The 17,463-nt window shown below is 41.1% G+C and overlaps 1 protein-coding gene across 1 annotated transcript in view; it reads left to right on the top strand.

Moving 5' to 3' along the window:
• Positions 1-17,463, top strand: part of UNC13B (unc-13 homolog B) — a 308,551-nt gene that overhangs the window by 79,282 nt on the left and 211,806 nt on the right. Inside the window, exon 7 of the mRNA XM_065406871.1 lies at positions 14,140-14,478. Coding sequence (XP_065262943.1) covers positions 14,140-14,478 — 339 coding nt within the window. The remainder of the gene's footprint in view (positions 1-14,139; positions 14,479-17,463) is intronic.

Here is a 17,463-nt window from a genome sequence, read left to right as displayed (position 1 = left end):
GCCTGCACAGACTCAGTCATGCTCTTCACCACCGACAGGCAGCGATTTTCTGGACTTTTTGGCAATATGTCCGGTACCAACAACCCTCCCATCCTAAGGACTGACTTTGCACTTTTCTTGTTGGTTTATGGGTAAGTCAGGATATCCTGTGACCCCACCTCGGTGGCTTACGCCCATGCTCACAGACTATCCAGAGAGCTCTTTAGTTTCCAATGTGGCATCTTTCCACATCTCGTCTCCTCCACAGTGGAAGAAATCTTGCAGGTCCTCTAAGCTCCCTGCAGAGGGAAGACGTTGGTACCAAGAGGGTTCCCATTCTTATAGCAATTACAAACTATATTGGCCTCCTACGCCCTGTTCCTTCTTGCAGTGTTCCTCTTGTGACTTGTGGAGAACTTTCTACTCACACAGAGCTAGGACTCCACCCCAGTCTGCAAGTAGACCTGCCTACCCTCAGAGGGATCAGGTTCTAGAGTAGCCCCCGCAGGGCTGTAGGAGAGTGTCCATCTTCTCGAGCCACAGCTCCTGGAGGAGACTTTGCCAGAGCAACAACCACTCTCTCATGAGACCACCTTGGCTATACCAGCGCCCTCCCCGCCACCTCAGGCAGATCCAGGAGTCCCAGATTCCTCGTCTCCCCTCTTAGCGGATTTTAAATCTTACCAGGATCTTCTCCAAAGGATCGCTTCAGCTCTGGTTATATAGGGAGAGCTGCGCTGGCGAGCTGTGGCAAACCTTCCACCTGCCCTGGTGTGGGACCCAAGCAGCCCCCCGCCCAGGCCAGGCGGATGGACCCAGTCTCCTCACAACTGCCAGTGCGGCTCTCCCCAACCTGGCTCCGGCCAGCGGGGCAGCTCGGAGCTGCAGCCCAGCCGCAATAAGAGCTGGGCGGGCAGCTGTGTGGAGCTGCGGTGGACCCTCTACTTGCCCTTGGCGTGGGGCCTGAGCAGCCCCCCACCTAGTGTCCCTGCCCCCTAGGCTTCCTGCCCAGGGCAGGTGGAGGATCCGTGCCATGGTTCCTCACAGCTGCCCTCCTGGCTCTTACTGTCAGAGCCGTGTGCCGATACAAAATTGTATCCGCATCCACCCTGCTATTCGCAGAAATGGTCCAAGGATCTCCGCTTCCACAGATGCAGATATAAAGCAGATACCCGCGGATTTGCAGGGCTCTATGCATCAGAGATCAGGCAGTATCCGCACAAACAGTATCTCTGTGGATCGCTTCTTGCTTCCATTCAGCATATGTCGTAGCTAGTATTCCTCCTCCACAGATGTGCTTGGCTAATTCAACAAGGGCCCAAGCCACATCTGTGGCTTTCCTCAGGGATGTTCCCATACTGGACATTTTATAGGGCTGCTACTTGGTCCTCTGTGCATACGTTTACTTGGCGCTGTGCAGTCACAGCGGCCTCTGATGGAAACAGTAATCGTCGTTCAAGTAAACTCCAATCCCATCTCCAAAATGTACTGCTTGGGAGTCACCTGAGTGGGATACATGTCTGCAACCACTTGACGAAAAAACAGTGACCTGTTCTGTAACTGAGGTGGGTACGGGCAGATATTCCACAACCCACCCTCATCCCCTCTCCATCAGTCTTAAATCAGCTTTTCCAGTGTGAAGGAACTGAGGGATGTCAGGGCGGTGCTACTTTTATATAGCCTCAGGAGGGGTCATGAGGAGGCATAGGGCATGCGCACAGCCCCGACGGGTACTGCTAGGGGAAAAATCTCTGGCACCGGTGCATTTGGCATGAACCCACCAGAGTGCAATACACTTCGGCACCCACATCTTGAAGAACAACAGTTACAGAACAGGTAAGTCACTGTTTTTTCAATTGTTAAATTTCATAAGTATATCGGACTGCGTGTAGGAAAACCTTGAAGACAAGACAAATCGGTTAAAAGGACTTTAGCAGCCTGTTTAGGTCCAAAACTACCTTCATTAAAGGTGAGCTGAATCTCATTCAGCATCCTATTCAATCCATCTAACCACTCGTTTTGTGCCATGCAGGTCCCCATATTATCTAAGTGCCCTTGAGGATTTAATTCTAGATATCTATTTTTAAAACTTAAAACATCTCTAGAAATGCTGCATGGGCTAGCTTTCCTTTTCATGACGGTAATTTGGATACCCAGTCAGGGTAATCACGTTCCTTTAAGATAAGGACATGGATTTTTATTTCCCTCTGCCCATACCTGCCTAATATCTTTGTTTTGCTCTTTTTTAGACTAGCCCATGTTTTAGTCCCCATAGCCGATGTGACTCTGGAGTACCAGACTTCCTATCTGTGGGTTTTTTAGTTGGAATTTTATTTGCAATATTAAGTTTGGAATCAATATGTAACTATCTGTCTCCCTGCTCTTACTCTATTTACTTTCAAGGCGATATGATAGCATAGATTCCACTGTGAGTGGCCGATCTGACCTAGAATCTGCATCTGAGTCTAGTCAAATGACAAGCCGCCAGTACTCGCTAGAAAGCAGGCAGTCTCTAGATTTGTCCGATAGGTGGGTTAACCTCTTTACAGCTAGATGTTTGTCTAATCTCCTTGATGTTGCTGTTGTGATGTCATCTTGTGATATACTTCAGCTGTTTGCATGCCTTCACTGTATTTCCGAGCTGTGGTAGATTAATGGTGGGCTGATGTCATTGCTTGTTTCCATTCCAGGTGTTGTACTTAAGTTTGTTTCTTTTTAGTGAAATGTAACATTTTATAAAGTAGGGGGAAAACTCTTAATTGAATACATTTCTCACATCAGAACAGGTCTATTCCTTTGATGCCTAACTGTTCTGATTACTGTAGTCTCTACAGTCTTTCTTCACACATTCACATGGCTCCCATTGCATTCAATTGTGACTTGTGTGCACTGGATCCAAGGGCTGGGTCTGGCCCTAGGAGGCATCCTAATTTGATGGTAGCTTTGTAAAATGACTTATCCTCATTACTGGCTTTAAATGTCAGTTATAAAAAATTACAGTAGCTATTTTCACAAAACAGGATTCATTTTAAAGTAATGAGCACCTTTCAGGTTAACATAAACTTGCCTAATATTAACAAAATAGGCAGTCCTTGATATTAGAGTGAAAATGCAATTAACTGTTCTAGCATTCCTTAAATTATAACACCATAATCTCAAAACACCAAAATTTATCTGAAGTTGCATTATTATAATCTTTCACCGATAACTGTTCTACTTCAAACAGCCATTCCTTAATTTTTGTAGAAGATCTGTATCATGATTGTTATGGAAGTTTTTGACCCTGCAGACTATTATGGTAATGTTTGATCCCTTGATTTAAGAAATGTTATGTGTTCTCTTAGTAGATGATCATCTTTCCATATCTACCGCATTTGAATGTGTTCCATGTTTATATTTATTTTGTTAATGCATTTAATTCACTATTCTTCTGGTCTTATAATTTAAACTGTCCTTTGAAAAAATGTTTTTTTTAACTTTCTTTCCTCCCCTTCACTCCTTCCTCCTTTTTTTTTTTTTTTGCCTCCTTTCCCTTTTTATTTTTGTCTTTCGTCTATCAGACAAGGATCTCTAGTTAGAAGTGAAAAGGTCAGGATCATTCCATTTGATTCTGAAGTTGAAGAAGAAGAGTGGGAGAGTAACTATGAGGAGCTAGGAAAACTGCTAATAGAGGAATTCCTAGAAAAAAGTAATAGAAATAGAAATTGTCAGGAAACAAATGTAAAGAAAACCCAAACGCTCTCAAAAAAGGAGACTTTCAACCACCATGAAAGATCAAGATATTGCCAGAATGTGTGTGTGGAGTCAGGAACTTTAGATATTCCTAGATATCCTCAGGAATATGATACAATAGATAGGAGAAGGAAAAAGAAACTAAGATACAAAAATTTTGAAGAGAGTGAACAAATAAGCTTACATTATAATGGAAGTCTACAGTTTCCTGTGGAGAAAACAGTCTCTTTCAATGGTATAGCAACTAGGTCTGAACCTAGCAGTGTTTTCCCAGTATATGAAGGAACTGAAAAATATAACAGCTGCAGCATCGAAAATAAAGAGCAGCTACCTGATTATCCAATTTTGCGTCCGTACAAAAATGGCCTAATGGTTAAAAGTGGCAAGTGGACCAACAAGCAGCTGGCAAACCATGACTGTGATGGCTCAGTTCACTTTGGCAGTGAAGAAGTAACAAATGCGGAACAACCAGTCAATACTTTTGTGCCCTTAGATGACCTGGAAGAATTTGACAGCAGTGCTTCTGAGGAGCTTCGGTATTCACCTGTTTCAGATGATGAAATGGAAGAATTAGCTATACTTTCGCAAACATGGTGCAAGTCAAATGTTTGTCATCTTGACCGCTTCACAGATAATTTTGCTGCAAATTCAGTATCTCAGTTGCAAAAGGCTAACTCTGACAAAAAACATAGGACCAGAGGAGGCAAGTATGGTTATCCAGTGCAAGACTTGACTCTTTCTCCAGTTGAGGAGCCAAGTGAGGAATATGTTGATGCGATGGATGAACTGCAGTGTCTGGTAGAAACTGTATCTGAATACTTGGCTGAAAAGGAGGAAGAGATTAGCAAATTTGGTACTCTCCCAAAAGCGAAAAAAAATTCTGAGTGTCTCTCTCTCACGCAGGATAATGCTGACAATTTAACGGAGAAATATGTACACCCTGATCAGGCAAAACCTACTATGATGGAGAACAAAGAGAACAGCAAAGGCAAATCTGAATCTCTCCCAGACTTGTCAGGTGTAAAGAACACTGTCAATTCCTTGTTTAGTTCTTTCACTGAGAAGGTAGGCTCAAGTACAAAGCACCTCACAACCTCTGTTGAAAAGCTAGTGTCTTCAGCACCAGAGAAATCAGAAACTCTAAGCCAATCTGAGGGTGGAATCTCAAAGATATCCTCTAGCAAACCTAAATCTGAGCATTTAGCCCCAGAAGTGAAAGTGGAAAGTAAGGCTGATATAAAAGTTTCCATACATTCATTATTACCATCCCGGACAAGCAGTGACAAAGGGATGCATGATGCAAACTTCAGTAACACAGAAGCCACTAAGAGAGACAATATAGCTTCTACAGCTCCTTGTCTTCAGGAGTCATCAGAAAATACCACTACGAGCCAGCAGCCTTCACCTCAGAATCAAAATTCAGTTATGAATTCAGTTTTAGGAATGTTTAATCCTTTAAAAATCTTCACTGAAAAAGAAGTACCAAAAAAAGTAAACCTAAAAGAGGAGCAAACCAAGGAAGAAAGGCATCTCATAAGTGCTTGTGAGACAAACAAAAGCGAGAAATCCTCTGAAGAGAACATAATCAACAGTGTTGTTTCTGAAACTAACCAAAATGAAACTAAAAGTGAGGCAGAAGATAACACAAGCAGCAATTCTGTGTCCTCAATCTTTGGTAAACTTACAAACTCAGTCAGTTCCTTTAGCTTGAAAACCAATTTTGAGGGTCTAGTAGTACCCAAGCAGCAGGGTGGGCCACAGAAGTCCTCAGATTTTCATCACGTGGCACATCAGCCAGACATAATTGTAGAAGAGTGCATAAACATTTCAGGAAATCATTGTCCTACAGGTAATGAATTGGAAAACAGGAAAAGTGGAAGTAAAGTGGAGGTTCATTCACAACCTCCAGAGCACAGTATAACACCTGATAACTTTTTCAGTCCACTCAAAAAATCCTTCAGCCAGTTATTGCTTCCTTCTGCTGAATCTGTGCAAAAAGAAACATCATCTGGACTCTCAAAAGGCCACAGATCTGAAGAAAATATAAGACAAAACAGTTCCACAAATGAACGTTCCTTCCCATTTACTGGTAAACTACAGATTCCTTTTTTTAGTGGTTTTGGTTTTTCAGATAAGCAGCAGAATACAAAAGAGAAAGGAAGCATCTTTCCTTCTTTGTTTAAATTTGCTTCTGCAGAAAACCTGGTAGCCTCAAAAAATCAAACCAGTCAGAGTTTTAGTGACATAACTTCAGCGGTTAAAGATGAACACAAAAGCAGTTATTCAGGAAATGCCAAATTTTGCTCATTAAAGTCTACTTCAGTTCCAAATATTCCAAATCATAAAGAGGAACCTATAAGAATGAAAAACACTCACAAGGAAAACAATACATGTGCACAAGAAAATAGAAATCAAGGAAGTTCCTCAGCCACCTTTAAAGTTACACATACACAGTGTGGATCTGTGAATCGTCATGAAGAAAGTAGAAATATAAAACAGGATATGATGACAGCAGGACTAAACACAGCAGACGTAAAATCCATGTCTTCTGGTGGAGTGAGAGACCTTACAAGTATGGATGATACAAAGAAGAAAAACACACAACAAGGTTTGCTTTCGGGGCGTTTTTGGTTTTCTTCTGAAAACGCTCCCAATAGGCAAGAGTTGAATGTTAAAAATGAAAGTGAGAACCAGAGAAACAATTCACCTGGGTTATTTTCTGGGATATTTAAATTTGCTTCAAGTGAAGAAATGTCTGACTGTAAGCAAGATGAGATGAAATCAAATTCACTAGGCCTCATGAAGTTTTTTGATAGAAATGAGGAGTCTAACTTAAAAAAAAAATCCAGTAGCTCAGACATAACTTCTGATGCTCAAGGAAGCCCTATGGAAAAACAAGAAACTTCCAGCTTTTTAAAAAGTTTCATATTCAAACCAAAAGAGAAACTGCATGATATGAAAGTGACTGAATCTTCCAAAACCAGTGATCATTTACCCAACATAATAGTAAACAAAACAGAGGAACACCATATTCCCTACTATGGGCGCTCTGCATCTCAGAATGAGCTGTGTTCTCAACAGACAGTACAAGATTTATCTGGGAAATCTGTAACTGGCAGGCAAGTCCCTAACCAAGATATAGAATTTAAAATGTATCAGACTTTCTTAAATGAAGGTTCCAATGAATTTCTTAACGTTTCTTTGTTGGATGGTAAAGCCCATAACATATCGGAGCAGTATCCAACTTTTGAAGAAACAAGAAGTCATTCTAGCTTTGAATGGGAGTATGACACGGGAGAATTTCCTGCAGACACTCGGGAAGTAGCATTGCCAGTTTATTATGTCTTAAACCAGAACTTTGATGTACCTACTGAGTTTTTGGACTGGCCTGTATCAAATGACACAGTAATGAATCTATGTAAAAAGGATGGAAATGCAAATGTTATCGACTGGAGAATAAATGCAAATTGGGACAGACAGAGTATAGATTTAAGTCTGTCATATGAATCCTTTGATCAGTTAGTGTTTCAAGAAGTCTGTTCAGAAGAAAATGATATGCGGGCAACTAGTTCTCTCAATGGAAATGTCAGTAATCTTCCACATTTTGAAACAGACTGCAACTGCTCATTAGAAGAGTTGCCTATGGACTTAAGCTACTCATCTGGTTGTGATGGAACTATGTGGACTTTAATTGACCAAGAGTCTCTAAGTATGGATGAAAGTTTTGTGTATTCAACATACAGTCAGGAGTACGAGCACTGGCTGACGCTGCTTGAGCATGGTGTATGGTGGCCATCAGAAGATGGTGATTGTGGATACTACATGTATAGTGATGGTCAGTATGTCTATTCACTGCTCACTGATCCTACGGGACAGTATGTCTATGTATGTGCACCTGAAATGTACTCGCATCAAGAATATTGGAACTATAACTTTCAGATGGATTCAATTCCAAGGGCAGTGTTGGAAGATAACATGATTGCTGTTTGTGGTTTCAAAGTCCCTCTTGGCAGTGAAGATGAACTATTGTGGTTTGCTGAAGAGGAGCAGCTAGATAATTACCTTATAAATAAGCCTCTTGATTTGTCTGTAGCTTTGCAAAGAAGTGATCAGCTAATGAACATGAATTTGGAGACATTTTCACAAATGTTTGATGAGTCTATTTATTACCAAAGAGAGCAGCCATTAGATTTTTCAGGTTATAAACTTCAAAAACTCAAAGTAGATTTTAGGCCTGAAAAGGAAAGTGGGTATTATTCAGAAGAACCTCCACCAACCCTTGATCTTAGAACACATTCCAAAGTGACTTCTAGTTGGATGTTAAATAAAGAGTTTGACATCAAGCAAACAGACAAAACCATTCCTATAACAACGTCGGAGAGTGGATCATTAGGATTTTTTGGCTTCAATCTGTTTCAGTCCTCTCATAAAACGGATGCATCTTCTGCGTCTGCTGAAAGTTGGACAGAAGTCAAAAAAAGTGCAGAAGCTAAAAAAACACCAGTGAACAAAGTCACATCTTTATTTTCTGCTTTGGGTGGTCTAATTGGAAAGGGTTCGGGTTCTGACATTAATGAGTCTTTGGAGGATTCTACCATGAAGACAACAGGTACACAGTCAAAATTATCTGGACATAAACATGATGTTCTGTCATTAACATCAAAATTAGGGGATGATACACAAACTGGGCAAAAGACTCCCACTGAGCCTGAATTAGGGAGAAATGGTGCAACAGAATTTCATAAATTAGAATCTATTAGACATGAAAAGCATAAATTTAATCAGACTAAAAACATCCATATGAAAAAACAAGGATTAACAAAATCCCCTTCTCAACTAAGCCAAACTACTCCTGATAGCAAGGCAAATAGAGCAGATAAAACCATTAAGACAAGTCCAGTTTCAAGTCATCTTGGAACCCAAGTAAGCAGTGAGGAGCACAAGAAACCTCAGCCAAATCAGAACCAGTCATCCATGGAGCCAGAGGAAACTTTATTTAAAAGTGCTTTGAAACTCTTTAGTTTAGGAGAAGATTCTTCTGCAAATTCAACAACTGAAAAAAATCAGGCTTCTGGATTTTTTGATTTTTTTAAAACACAGGTAAACAAAGGGCCATCATCAAATCTGGAAAAAAATGAAAACGATAATAAAACACCTCAGGAGAGAAAGGAGATTTCAGGTATTTCATCATTGTTTGGTTCCCTGGGGGATATCTTCAAAGGAGATGCAGTCTCTTCTCAACAATTGGCAAATGCCACTGTTTTACCAAAAAACGATAGCAGTGTTTCAGTTGAGTTCAGAGAAAAATTGGAAAAGTCAGGCAGCCAGCATAGTAATATGCAATCCCTTTCTTCTGCCATTGTCGGAGAGATTAGAACAGAGGCTCTGAACAAGCAGACCTCGCCTGGTCATAGTATACAAATGGAGCAACCAAATAGAAAGGTAGAAGAGGAGAACAACGATAGCAAAATGTGTTCTGGAAATGCATTATACAAGCCAGTACACACAGGTCCCAGAATCGGTCAACTGAGAGAGCCCCTAGTGCAACACAGTAGTGCATCAGTGGTTATGCCAAAGCAACAAGGAGATAATCTTACAGGTGTCGGACCTGATAAAATGAAACCAAGTAAGCCAGATCAGACATCTAGAGAGTCAGGGTTTAGTTTGCCTTTCAGTTTTCCAAATGCCACTGCTTCAAAACCACAGCCAGCACAACCACTCAACAGGAGTATATTCTCATTCTTTAGTGGATCAGAGACCCCTACATCTTCAGCATCTGCTGCTAATCTTCCTAATGCTGAGCAGCTAGAAACAGAAGGGCTATTTAAGCTTCCCTCCTTCTTTTCGACTGGTCCGACTGTCAAGAAAAGCGTGCCTCAAAGTAGTTCCAGCTTTAGTTTCTTCAATCTGACATCTTTTTTGGATGAAAAACCACAAACTCCTCCAGAGAAGGAAAACATTGCCAAACATGCTCAGCAAGCAAACTCTAAGCCATTTATGAAGCAAAGCATTTCTGTTGACTCTAGTATCAGAGTTACCGGACAATCAGGCTTGGACAGTAAAAAAGAGGCTCCTGGTATTGTGGAACCAGCGGTTGGCAAACAAGAGACATGGAACAACTTCCCCAGCAATGCAAATGAATTCAACATTCCTGTAGAAAAGCATTCAGTAGAAAGTGTTGCTGAAGTAAGCAAAGAGAATGGTGTAGAAAAGCCTTCACAGATTGATAGGAATGCCACAACAGAGCCAGTTTCTTCTGATCCTTGCCTTGAAGTTTCTAAGTTACAAGAGGACAGTGAGTCCTTTTTTCCAGAGTTTCAGGAGCCAAAAGAACATCTCCCAGACAGAACAGGAAAGGAAGAGTGTATTACACCTTCCTCAGCTAAGGAAGAGTATTCATGTTCAAAAGGACAAATGTCTGGAAACAGGGGTGGCAGTTCAGTTTCAGATGAAAAAAACAATTTCACAAATTTAAATGACTTAAATGTTACCAACAGTGTATCAAAGGAGGTCATCTCAGAAGAAAATTTGAATGTGCCCAAGCATAAATTATCTGGGCACAAATTACCCGAGCCTACCTCTGGTTTTAGATTAAAGCAGACACAAGAGTCAAAGTCTTTCTCAAAGATGCCAGAAACACCTAATTTGCAAAACAAACCCAAGGAACCTGAGAATGACAAATCAGTACTGGATTCTTCAGTGGAAATATTTTCAAGCTTCATGACAAAAGTGAAATCTCCTCGAACTTTATCTGGCTTGTTCTCCCAATCTCAAACTCCAGCTGCTCCTAGTGCTCAAAAGAAAAGCCCCTCCTTTTTTGGTCTCTCTTCTCTCCCAAGTGGACCAGCTCCAACTTTCACAAATGATCTTTTTGGCATTTTTAAAGGTGCAAAGGAAACATCAAAAGAAGAGGTTTGTCTGAAACCCACTGCCAAACCTCAAGAAAGCAATAGGGCAAAAGACACCATCGGGTCAATTCCTATAAAAGATTCCAAAAAGCTAGAAGAAATATCCACAGCCGAAGTGTCTGAAATAAAGACCAGCAATTCTCTGAAGGAAACTTACACATCAGACTCAGAAGAGATCTCCACAAAAGATTCTAGTGTGCAAATAGAAATTGGAGAAAATCAAAGACTCGAAACCAGCCAAAAGAAGTCTCAGCTAAATGCTTCAGAAATGTTGGTTTCAGGTGAAGATCAAGTGCCTGAAGTACTTCAACTGAATGCTAATTTACAGCCCTCTGTAGAGTTGGGGAATGATGACCTGTGCCATTCAGACTTGGACAGTGCAGTTGGTACAGAACAGACAATGACAACTGACCAGACAGATCTCAATTTGTGTCACTTAGATGTGGGCACTACTCATGTAACAGAAGAGCCACCAGCTCTTACTGAGGCAGATGTTAACTTCCCCCAGGCTGACCTTAATAGTGTACTTGAACCCAGAGCTCTAATTGATGAGGCAGATCTATGTACTACCCTTGAATCAGGACTAGTCATTCCAGGGGATCAGGCAGATATTAATGCTTATCAGTCAGATGTGAATAGGACCCTTGAAATAGAACCCAAAGCTCCAGCTGATGAGACCAATGTTAATTTGTACCAGCCAGATATGAATAGGATTCTTGAAACGGAACCAAACATTCCTGCAGAGCTGACAGAGCATTTAACAATGAATGAAACGACTACAGGAGGAACTAGCCCCAAATGTGATTTGAATAAACAGTGTAAACCAACTAATGTTCCCCTAGATGTAAGTAGTAGTAAACCTGTATTTGAAATGCCAAGTATGCCTACTTTGGCAAAATTCAGTTTCATGTCATCTTCTACGGAGGGTGGAAAGCCATTTGGGTCCTTCTTCTCACAACAGCCACCTTCTGCAAATAAAACTGCAGCAGAGCCAGGCCTCATGTCCAGTTTTAAGAAGTTTTCTTCAACTCTGTTTGAAGGAGGTAATGAAGAAAAAGTGAGTAAGACAGACAGTGTCCAAGGGGCAGTGTTTGGCAAGAAGCTAGATTTTTCATTTCCTTGGCAAAAAGACAACAAGGAGACCTCTGTCAAAAGAGAACCGGATGTGCTGCCGCAGCTTTTATCAAAATCAGATGTAAAGGTGCTGGAAACAGTCAGTGCAGATGAGAATTCAAAATCCGCTGTGTCTAATCAACTAGATGATCCAAATACTGAATCAAGTTTTTCTGCTGAGCAGCCTGACACGGTGAATGCTGAACTTTTTGAAGAAGCGTCTGGAACCAGCACTGTTGATGTGTCCAGCAAAAAGTTAAAAGACAGAGTTGCTGAAGAATCTGAAGATCAACAAAGCACAGTTTCCAATAAACTGTCTCATCCTTCTTCTGTGGAAGAACCACCAGGAGAGTTACCACATCAGCAGGTTGAGTCTGAACAGGAGGATCTTGTTTCTTGTCCTGACACAGTAGCACTTCATCCTGAATCACAAGCAGCAGATCTGAATAGCATGGAACCATCAAATAAGAAAAGGCCAGTTACAAAAGCAGCATAATAAATGGTGTCAAGCAATTGACCATTTATAATGCAAGTGCTCTCTAGCAGTAGATATCAAACTTTGTGTTACCGTGCATAGTTCAGTCTCATCTCTATTTATGATCAATTGTTTGTAGCATTACTTGTAGTTGACATTAGAGAATACTGTTGTGTAGTCACTAGATTAAACACTAAGTCCTTGTATCATTTTTCTCAACTTCCTCTGCTCTCTTTTGTGTTTTGTAATTAGCTTGCTTATGTGCTCCTTTTGTGTTCTGTCTCAGTGAATGAGTTGTTTTGAGTGTTACTTTCATTAGCCTTTCACAACTTAATTCTTTCCGTGATAAAAGTCGGGTATGTGCAGAATGGTTTTGCTTACTTGTTTAGTGATTATATTCACTGAAAAAACATTTGTAACACTAGATAATACACCTCTACCCCGATATAACGTGACCCGACATAACACGAATTTGGATATAACGCGGTAAAGCAGCGCTCCGGGGGGGCGGGGCTGCGCACTCTGGCGGATCAAAGCAAGTTCAATATAACGCGGTTTCACCTATAACACAGTAAGATTTTTTTTTTTGGCTCCCGAGGACAGTGTTATATCGGGGTAGAGGTGTACTGTGCTGTGCCCAGAAAATGAGGTTATTTATAAAATAGATATTCAGCCTTTAAATTGTTGAAGCTTAATTTGCCATTGTAATAATTACAGAAATATTTAGAATGCTTTTCAATTTTTCAGGCTTTTTAACATTTCCAAAGGTGGCAATGAAGGTATTACAGGTTAAACTGTAAGGTTGTGATTCATTAAAATCTCTACAAAATCTGCATACTTCAAGCAATGTAGGATGCTACTGAGTAAGGTTTGCAGTAGTTCACAAACCCCTATTTTGTCCTGTGTATATTCCAAATTATAATTGCCTCAGTCTCACACATGGTGGAGATTTGCTGAACTCCCATTGGTGGGCAGTGAAAGGGAAGCTTGCTCTCCCATATGTCCCTATTGTTAACTATACAGTACTATGAACAGAGGAAATCAGACTCCAGGGCTGTCAATCCAGCACCAAATGCAATTACAAAATGTAGCATATGTGAGAAGCACACACAGTGCATTAATTCCAATTGACTCTCATTCATGAATCAAAATCTATTCCCAAAGTGCCTGTAACTGATGCATTGCTCGTGCGCATTAAGGTCAAAACATTATCCATCCATATTTAGGTGATTGAAAGTATTATACATATACACAAGTAAAATGTTTTAGAAATGGTTTCTGAGGGAAATCTTAATATGGAATTTCCTGACTCTGCATGTGAAATTTCCATTCCAAAACGTCCTCATTTTTATGTGAGGTTTTTATATGGAATCATTGCTTTCCAAAGAGTTCAGTAGGATTAAGATGTATGTGCGCCTTTTGCTAAGAAATATCCATCTTTCTGGTCACAGATTCTGGCAGCAGTACAATTAATGAGGTGGAAGTAAAGAGCATCTAAAATAGTGGAAGATGAGCTATCTTCCTTTCTGATTCCCATGTGCACATTTCTACTCTTCTGTGTTGATTAGAATACCTTCATTGTCAACCCTGGCTGAATTTCTTTAGACTAGGGGAATAGTATAGTGCTGGTATGAGTACTGTTACAAATTTGGTTAGTATACCAATAGGCACTGCATTTCTGTCTCTTGCTATAGTACCTACAGTAGGTTTATGCCCAATTTCTGATGTAATTTAGATTAGTTCAGGGATTACAATGGTTAGATGCCATGAATTGCTAATACACTTCTAGCAAGCCAGAATATAGCCAAGCTTCGCACTAAATTTATAGTCTTATAGTTTCCGTGCAGATAGTTAGTCCCTAAACTTGTTGTTTGTTGCATGTTTCCTCCCTGCCACTGCCTTTTGACTTATTTATCTCTTCCTCCCTCCCAGTCCTGCTGGAAGTAGCAGGTATGGCTCCTCATGTAATGTCAGTCAGGGAAGCTCTCAGTTGAGTGAGCTGGACCATTACCATGAAAGCACCCATGGGTCTGAGCAAGAGGATGAACACCGGGAAGGGGAATCCAATCATTCCTGTCACAGCTCTGGCAGCTATCAGAAGGATGGCCAGGAGTGGCGCAGTGAGCCGGAGGAACACCCTGAGCATCACAGCGGAACAACAGAGAAGGAAAAGGTCTGTGTGAGAGAGGAGACAGCTCAAGATCATTCTGCATCCAAATTAACCCCACAACTTGAGAAGCCCAACGATATCCCTGCAGGGCGGCCAGAGAGGTAAGTGAAGTGTACAGTATGTCAGTGTAAAGTAATGGAGATGTTGTAACTTAGTGAAATCATACAGGCCGGCATTCCACTTTCCCTGGGGGTGCTTGACCCATGCTCTTCTCCAGGCCCTGCCCCCATTCCGCCCCTTCCCCCAAGGCCATGCCCCCTACCTCTTCCCGCCCCTGCCCCTCCCCGAGCGCGCCCCTACCTCACTCCTCCTGCATGCTGCTAAACAGCTGATTCACGGCGGGTGGGAAGTGCTGGGAGAGAGGAGACACTGATGAGCGGGGCTGCGGGGGGGTGGGGGGAGGGAGGGCTGCCAGTGGGTGCTGAGCACCCACTAATTTTTTCCCCTGGGTACTCCAGCCCTGGAGCATCCACGGAGTCAGTGCCTATGAGTGAAATGCTCATTTTACTGTTGACATTGATATCATCTGGTTAACCCCGAAGTTGGAAGCGAGTCTGCGATGTCCCCATCTTAAACTCCTCCCAAACAAATCGGTTGATCATATTAACATGCTGTATTCTGATAAATATCTTTACACTCAGTGACAGATGTTTGGGAAACTTAAACTATATTTACTGGATAGCTGAGCTGCAGGCACCCTCCTTCAGTGACCTAGCAACTCACTTGCAATATTTTTTTCCTCCATTCTTGATGAGGGATATATGAGGCAGGCCTGGAGTAGCTGGACTGCTCATGATTGGAAAAGCTGTGCGCTTATCTCCATATTAGCAAACCAAACCTGTTTAGTGGCAGTGAACTTTGTGGCAGGACACACGTCATCCATCCAAACCTGAAAGGAATGGAAATAAGAAGTTAAGACATTTTTTCCCACCTTCATATTTCATTCAACACTACCAATATCGCGCTCCCTAAAACTTTCACTCCCATCTCCAACAGATACCAAAAAGCAATATATCAGCTTCATCAAACTTGCACTCTAACACAGAACCGTAACAGTGACCTCAGGGTTTTATACCAGTTGTTCATCACATCTGACTGTTAGATATTCCATGCATTTGGGAAGCTAAACCACCTTAACACTGCTGATGACAATTTGCAGTCCAGCACAGCTGTGAACAAGTGTCTTGTCCTACTGGAAAGCCAAAGAACAGCTGATTTGATCATTTATGCCATTCTAAATTGATTATTATTGATAGTCTTGACTACTCAGAGGGAAGAAATGTACAGTTTATCATCTATAAAAATTCCTACACTTTGGAACATTATTTGCATAATCACTGTTAGTTTTCAGGAACTGTATAATTGCAATTGCCCTGTACTCTATCTGACTGCCATTATTAGCCTGTCAGAGTACAATGATTTGCATTATTATTGTAGATTATTTCTCAGTATTCATCATATGAATAAGCAAATTTCTCACCTCTGATTCACTGCTATAATTCCTCTGCTATTGGTCCTGTACTGTAATGTTCCAACCTTTTTGCCAATGGTGAAGACAGCCCTTCGTTATTTGTCTCACTTCAGCTGAAGCAGAAATACTCCTAGGCTTAGGACTGGTCTACACACAGGTTTTGTACCAACTTAACTATTTGCTTAGGTGGCTGACTTCCTACCAAAATAGTTAAACTGGTCCAAGACCCTAGAGGGGATGCAGTTATGTTGGTATAAAGGTGCTTTATTCCGGTGTAATTATTCCCTTGAATGTAGAGAAGGTTAAGGGGTGACTTGATTGCAGTCTATAAGTACCTAAGTGGGGAACAAATACCTAATAATGGGCTCTGCAATCTAGCAGAGAAAGGTATAACGTGATGCAGATGCTGGAAGTTCAATCTAGACAAATTCATTCTGGAAATAAGATGTAAATTTTTAATGGTGAGAGTAATTAACCATTGGAACAACTTACCAAGGATTGTGGTGGATCTACCATCACTGGGAATTTTTAAATCAAAATGGAATGTTTTTCTAAAAGCTCTGCTCTAGGAATTATTTTGAGGAAGTTCTCTGACCTGTGTTATATAGGAGATCAGATTAGATGGAACCTGTGAATCTATGAATAAGAATGAACTATACAGGTATAAGCACCTTTTTACTAACATAGGTAAATAGGTGCAATTTTTATGTAGACAAAAATTGTCAGAGACCTAAAAAGATGACATCACTACCAACAAAAAAGACTGGTGAAAAAGAGAGCGCTAAACTTTTCTAAAAGTCTTGTGGTTACTTCATTCACCTCCTTCAGACTTGATCCTGCCTTCCTCTTACAAATCAGCAACGTTCTTTCCGCAGAAATAACTATTTCCTGTTTGTTTACATTATCATCAGTTGTCGTGTGTGTCTGGCACTACACAGAGAGGTAAAGACCAGGTGCCTTCCCCTTAATGCTCACCATGTAAATGGGAAATGTACAAGGAATGGACTAGTGCTATGTGTGGTAAGGGAGAATGTGTAGACAAGTACATGTTGGGTTGTTGTGGTTTAAAAGTATGATCAACCGGAGTGTTTGAAGGACAGATATGCACACGCCCCACCGGTCGGGGTGGTAGCGGCAGCAATTTGATAAACTGCATTTATCATGGACCTGTGACCACAAACATACCCCTCCTACTCCCTTTCTGCTGGGACTGCTTTTAACATTGCAAATCTCTAAGCAACTTGAGGCTGTTATTTTTTAAAGCTACAAAAATATTTCTTTCCCTCACATGTGGAATTTCTCCCCTGAAAAGACCAGGAACGAGTTTGTCTCATTATCTAAGTCATCAAGTGTCAGAATAGTAGTTTTATACTGTTAGAAAGCTAGGAATTTCTCTTTCCCATAGTTGCTATTTCAGTCCACTGCCTCTTATTCCTAACTGCCCTAGATTGGCATCTCCTTTACAGGAGTATCTTTGGGGTTGTATGTGGCTTTCTGATGTGCTAGATATTCATGTGCCTCTTGAGCTGTAATTGCATTTGCACTCCAGTTCCTTAACAATAATGCCACATTTTGAATGAGTGTATTTCACTTTGTGGTTTTTCTATTTCTAAAA

The sequence above is a fragment of the Emys orbicularis genome, chromosome 6 (assembly GCF_028017835.1).
Source record: "Emys orbicularis isolate rEmyOrb1 chromosome 6, rEmyOrb1.hap1, whole genome shotgun sequence".
NCBI lineage: Eukaryota > Metazoa > Chordata > Testudines > Emydidae > Emys > Emys orbicularis.
Note: the sequence above shows the minus strand (reverse complement) of the source record. Positions and strands in the feature narration are given on the sequence as shown.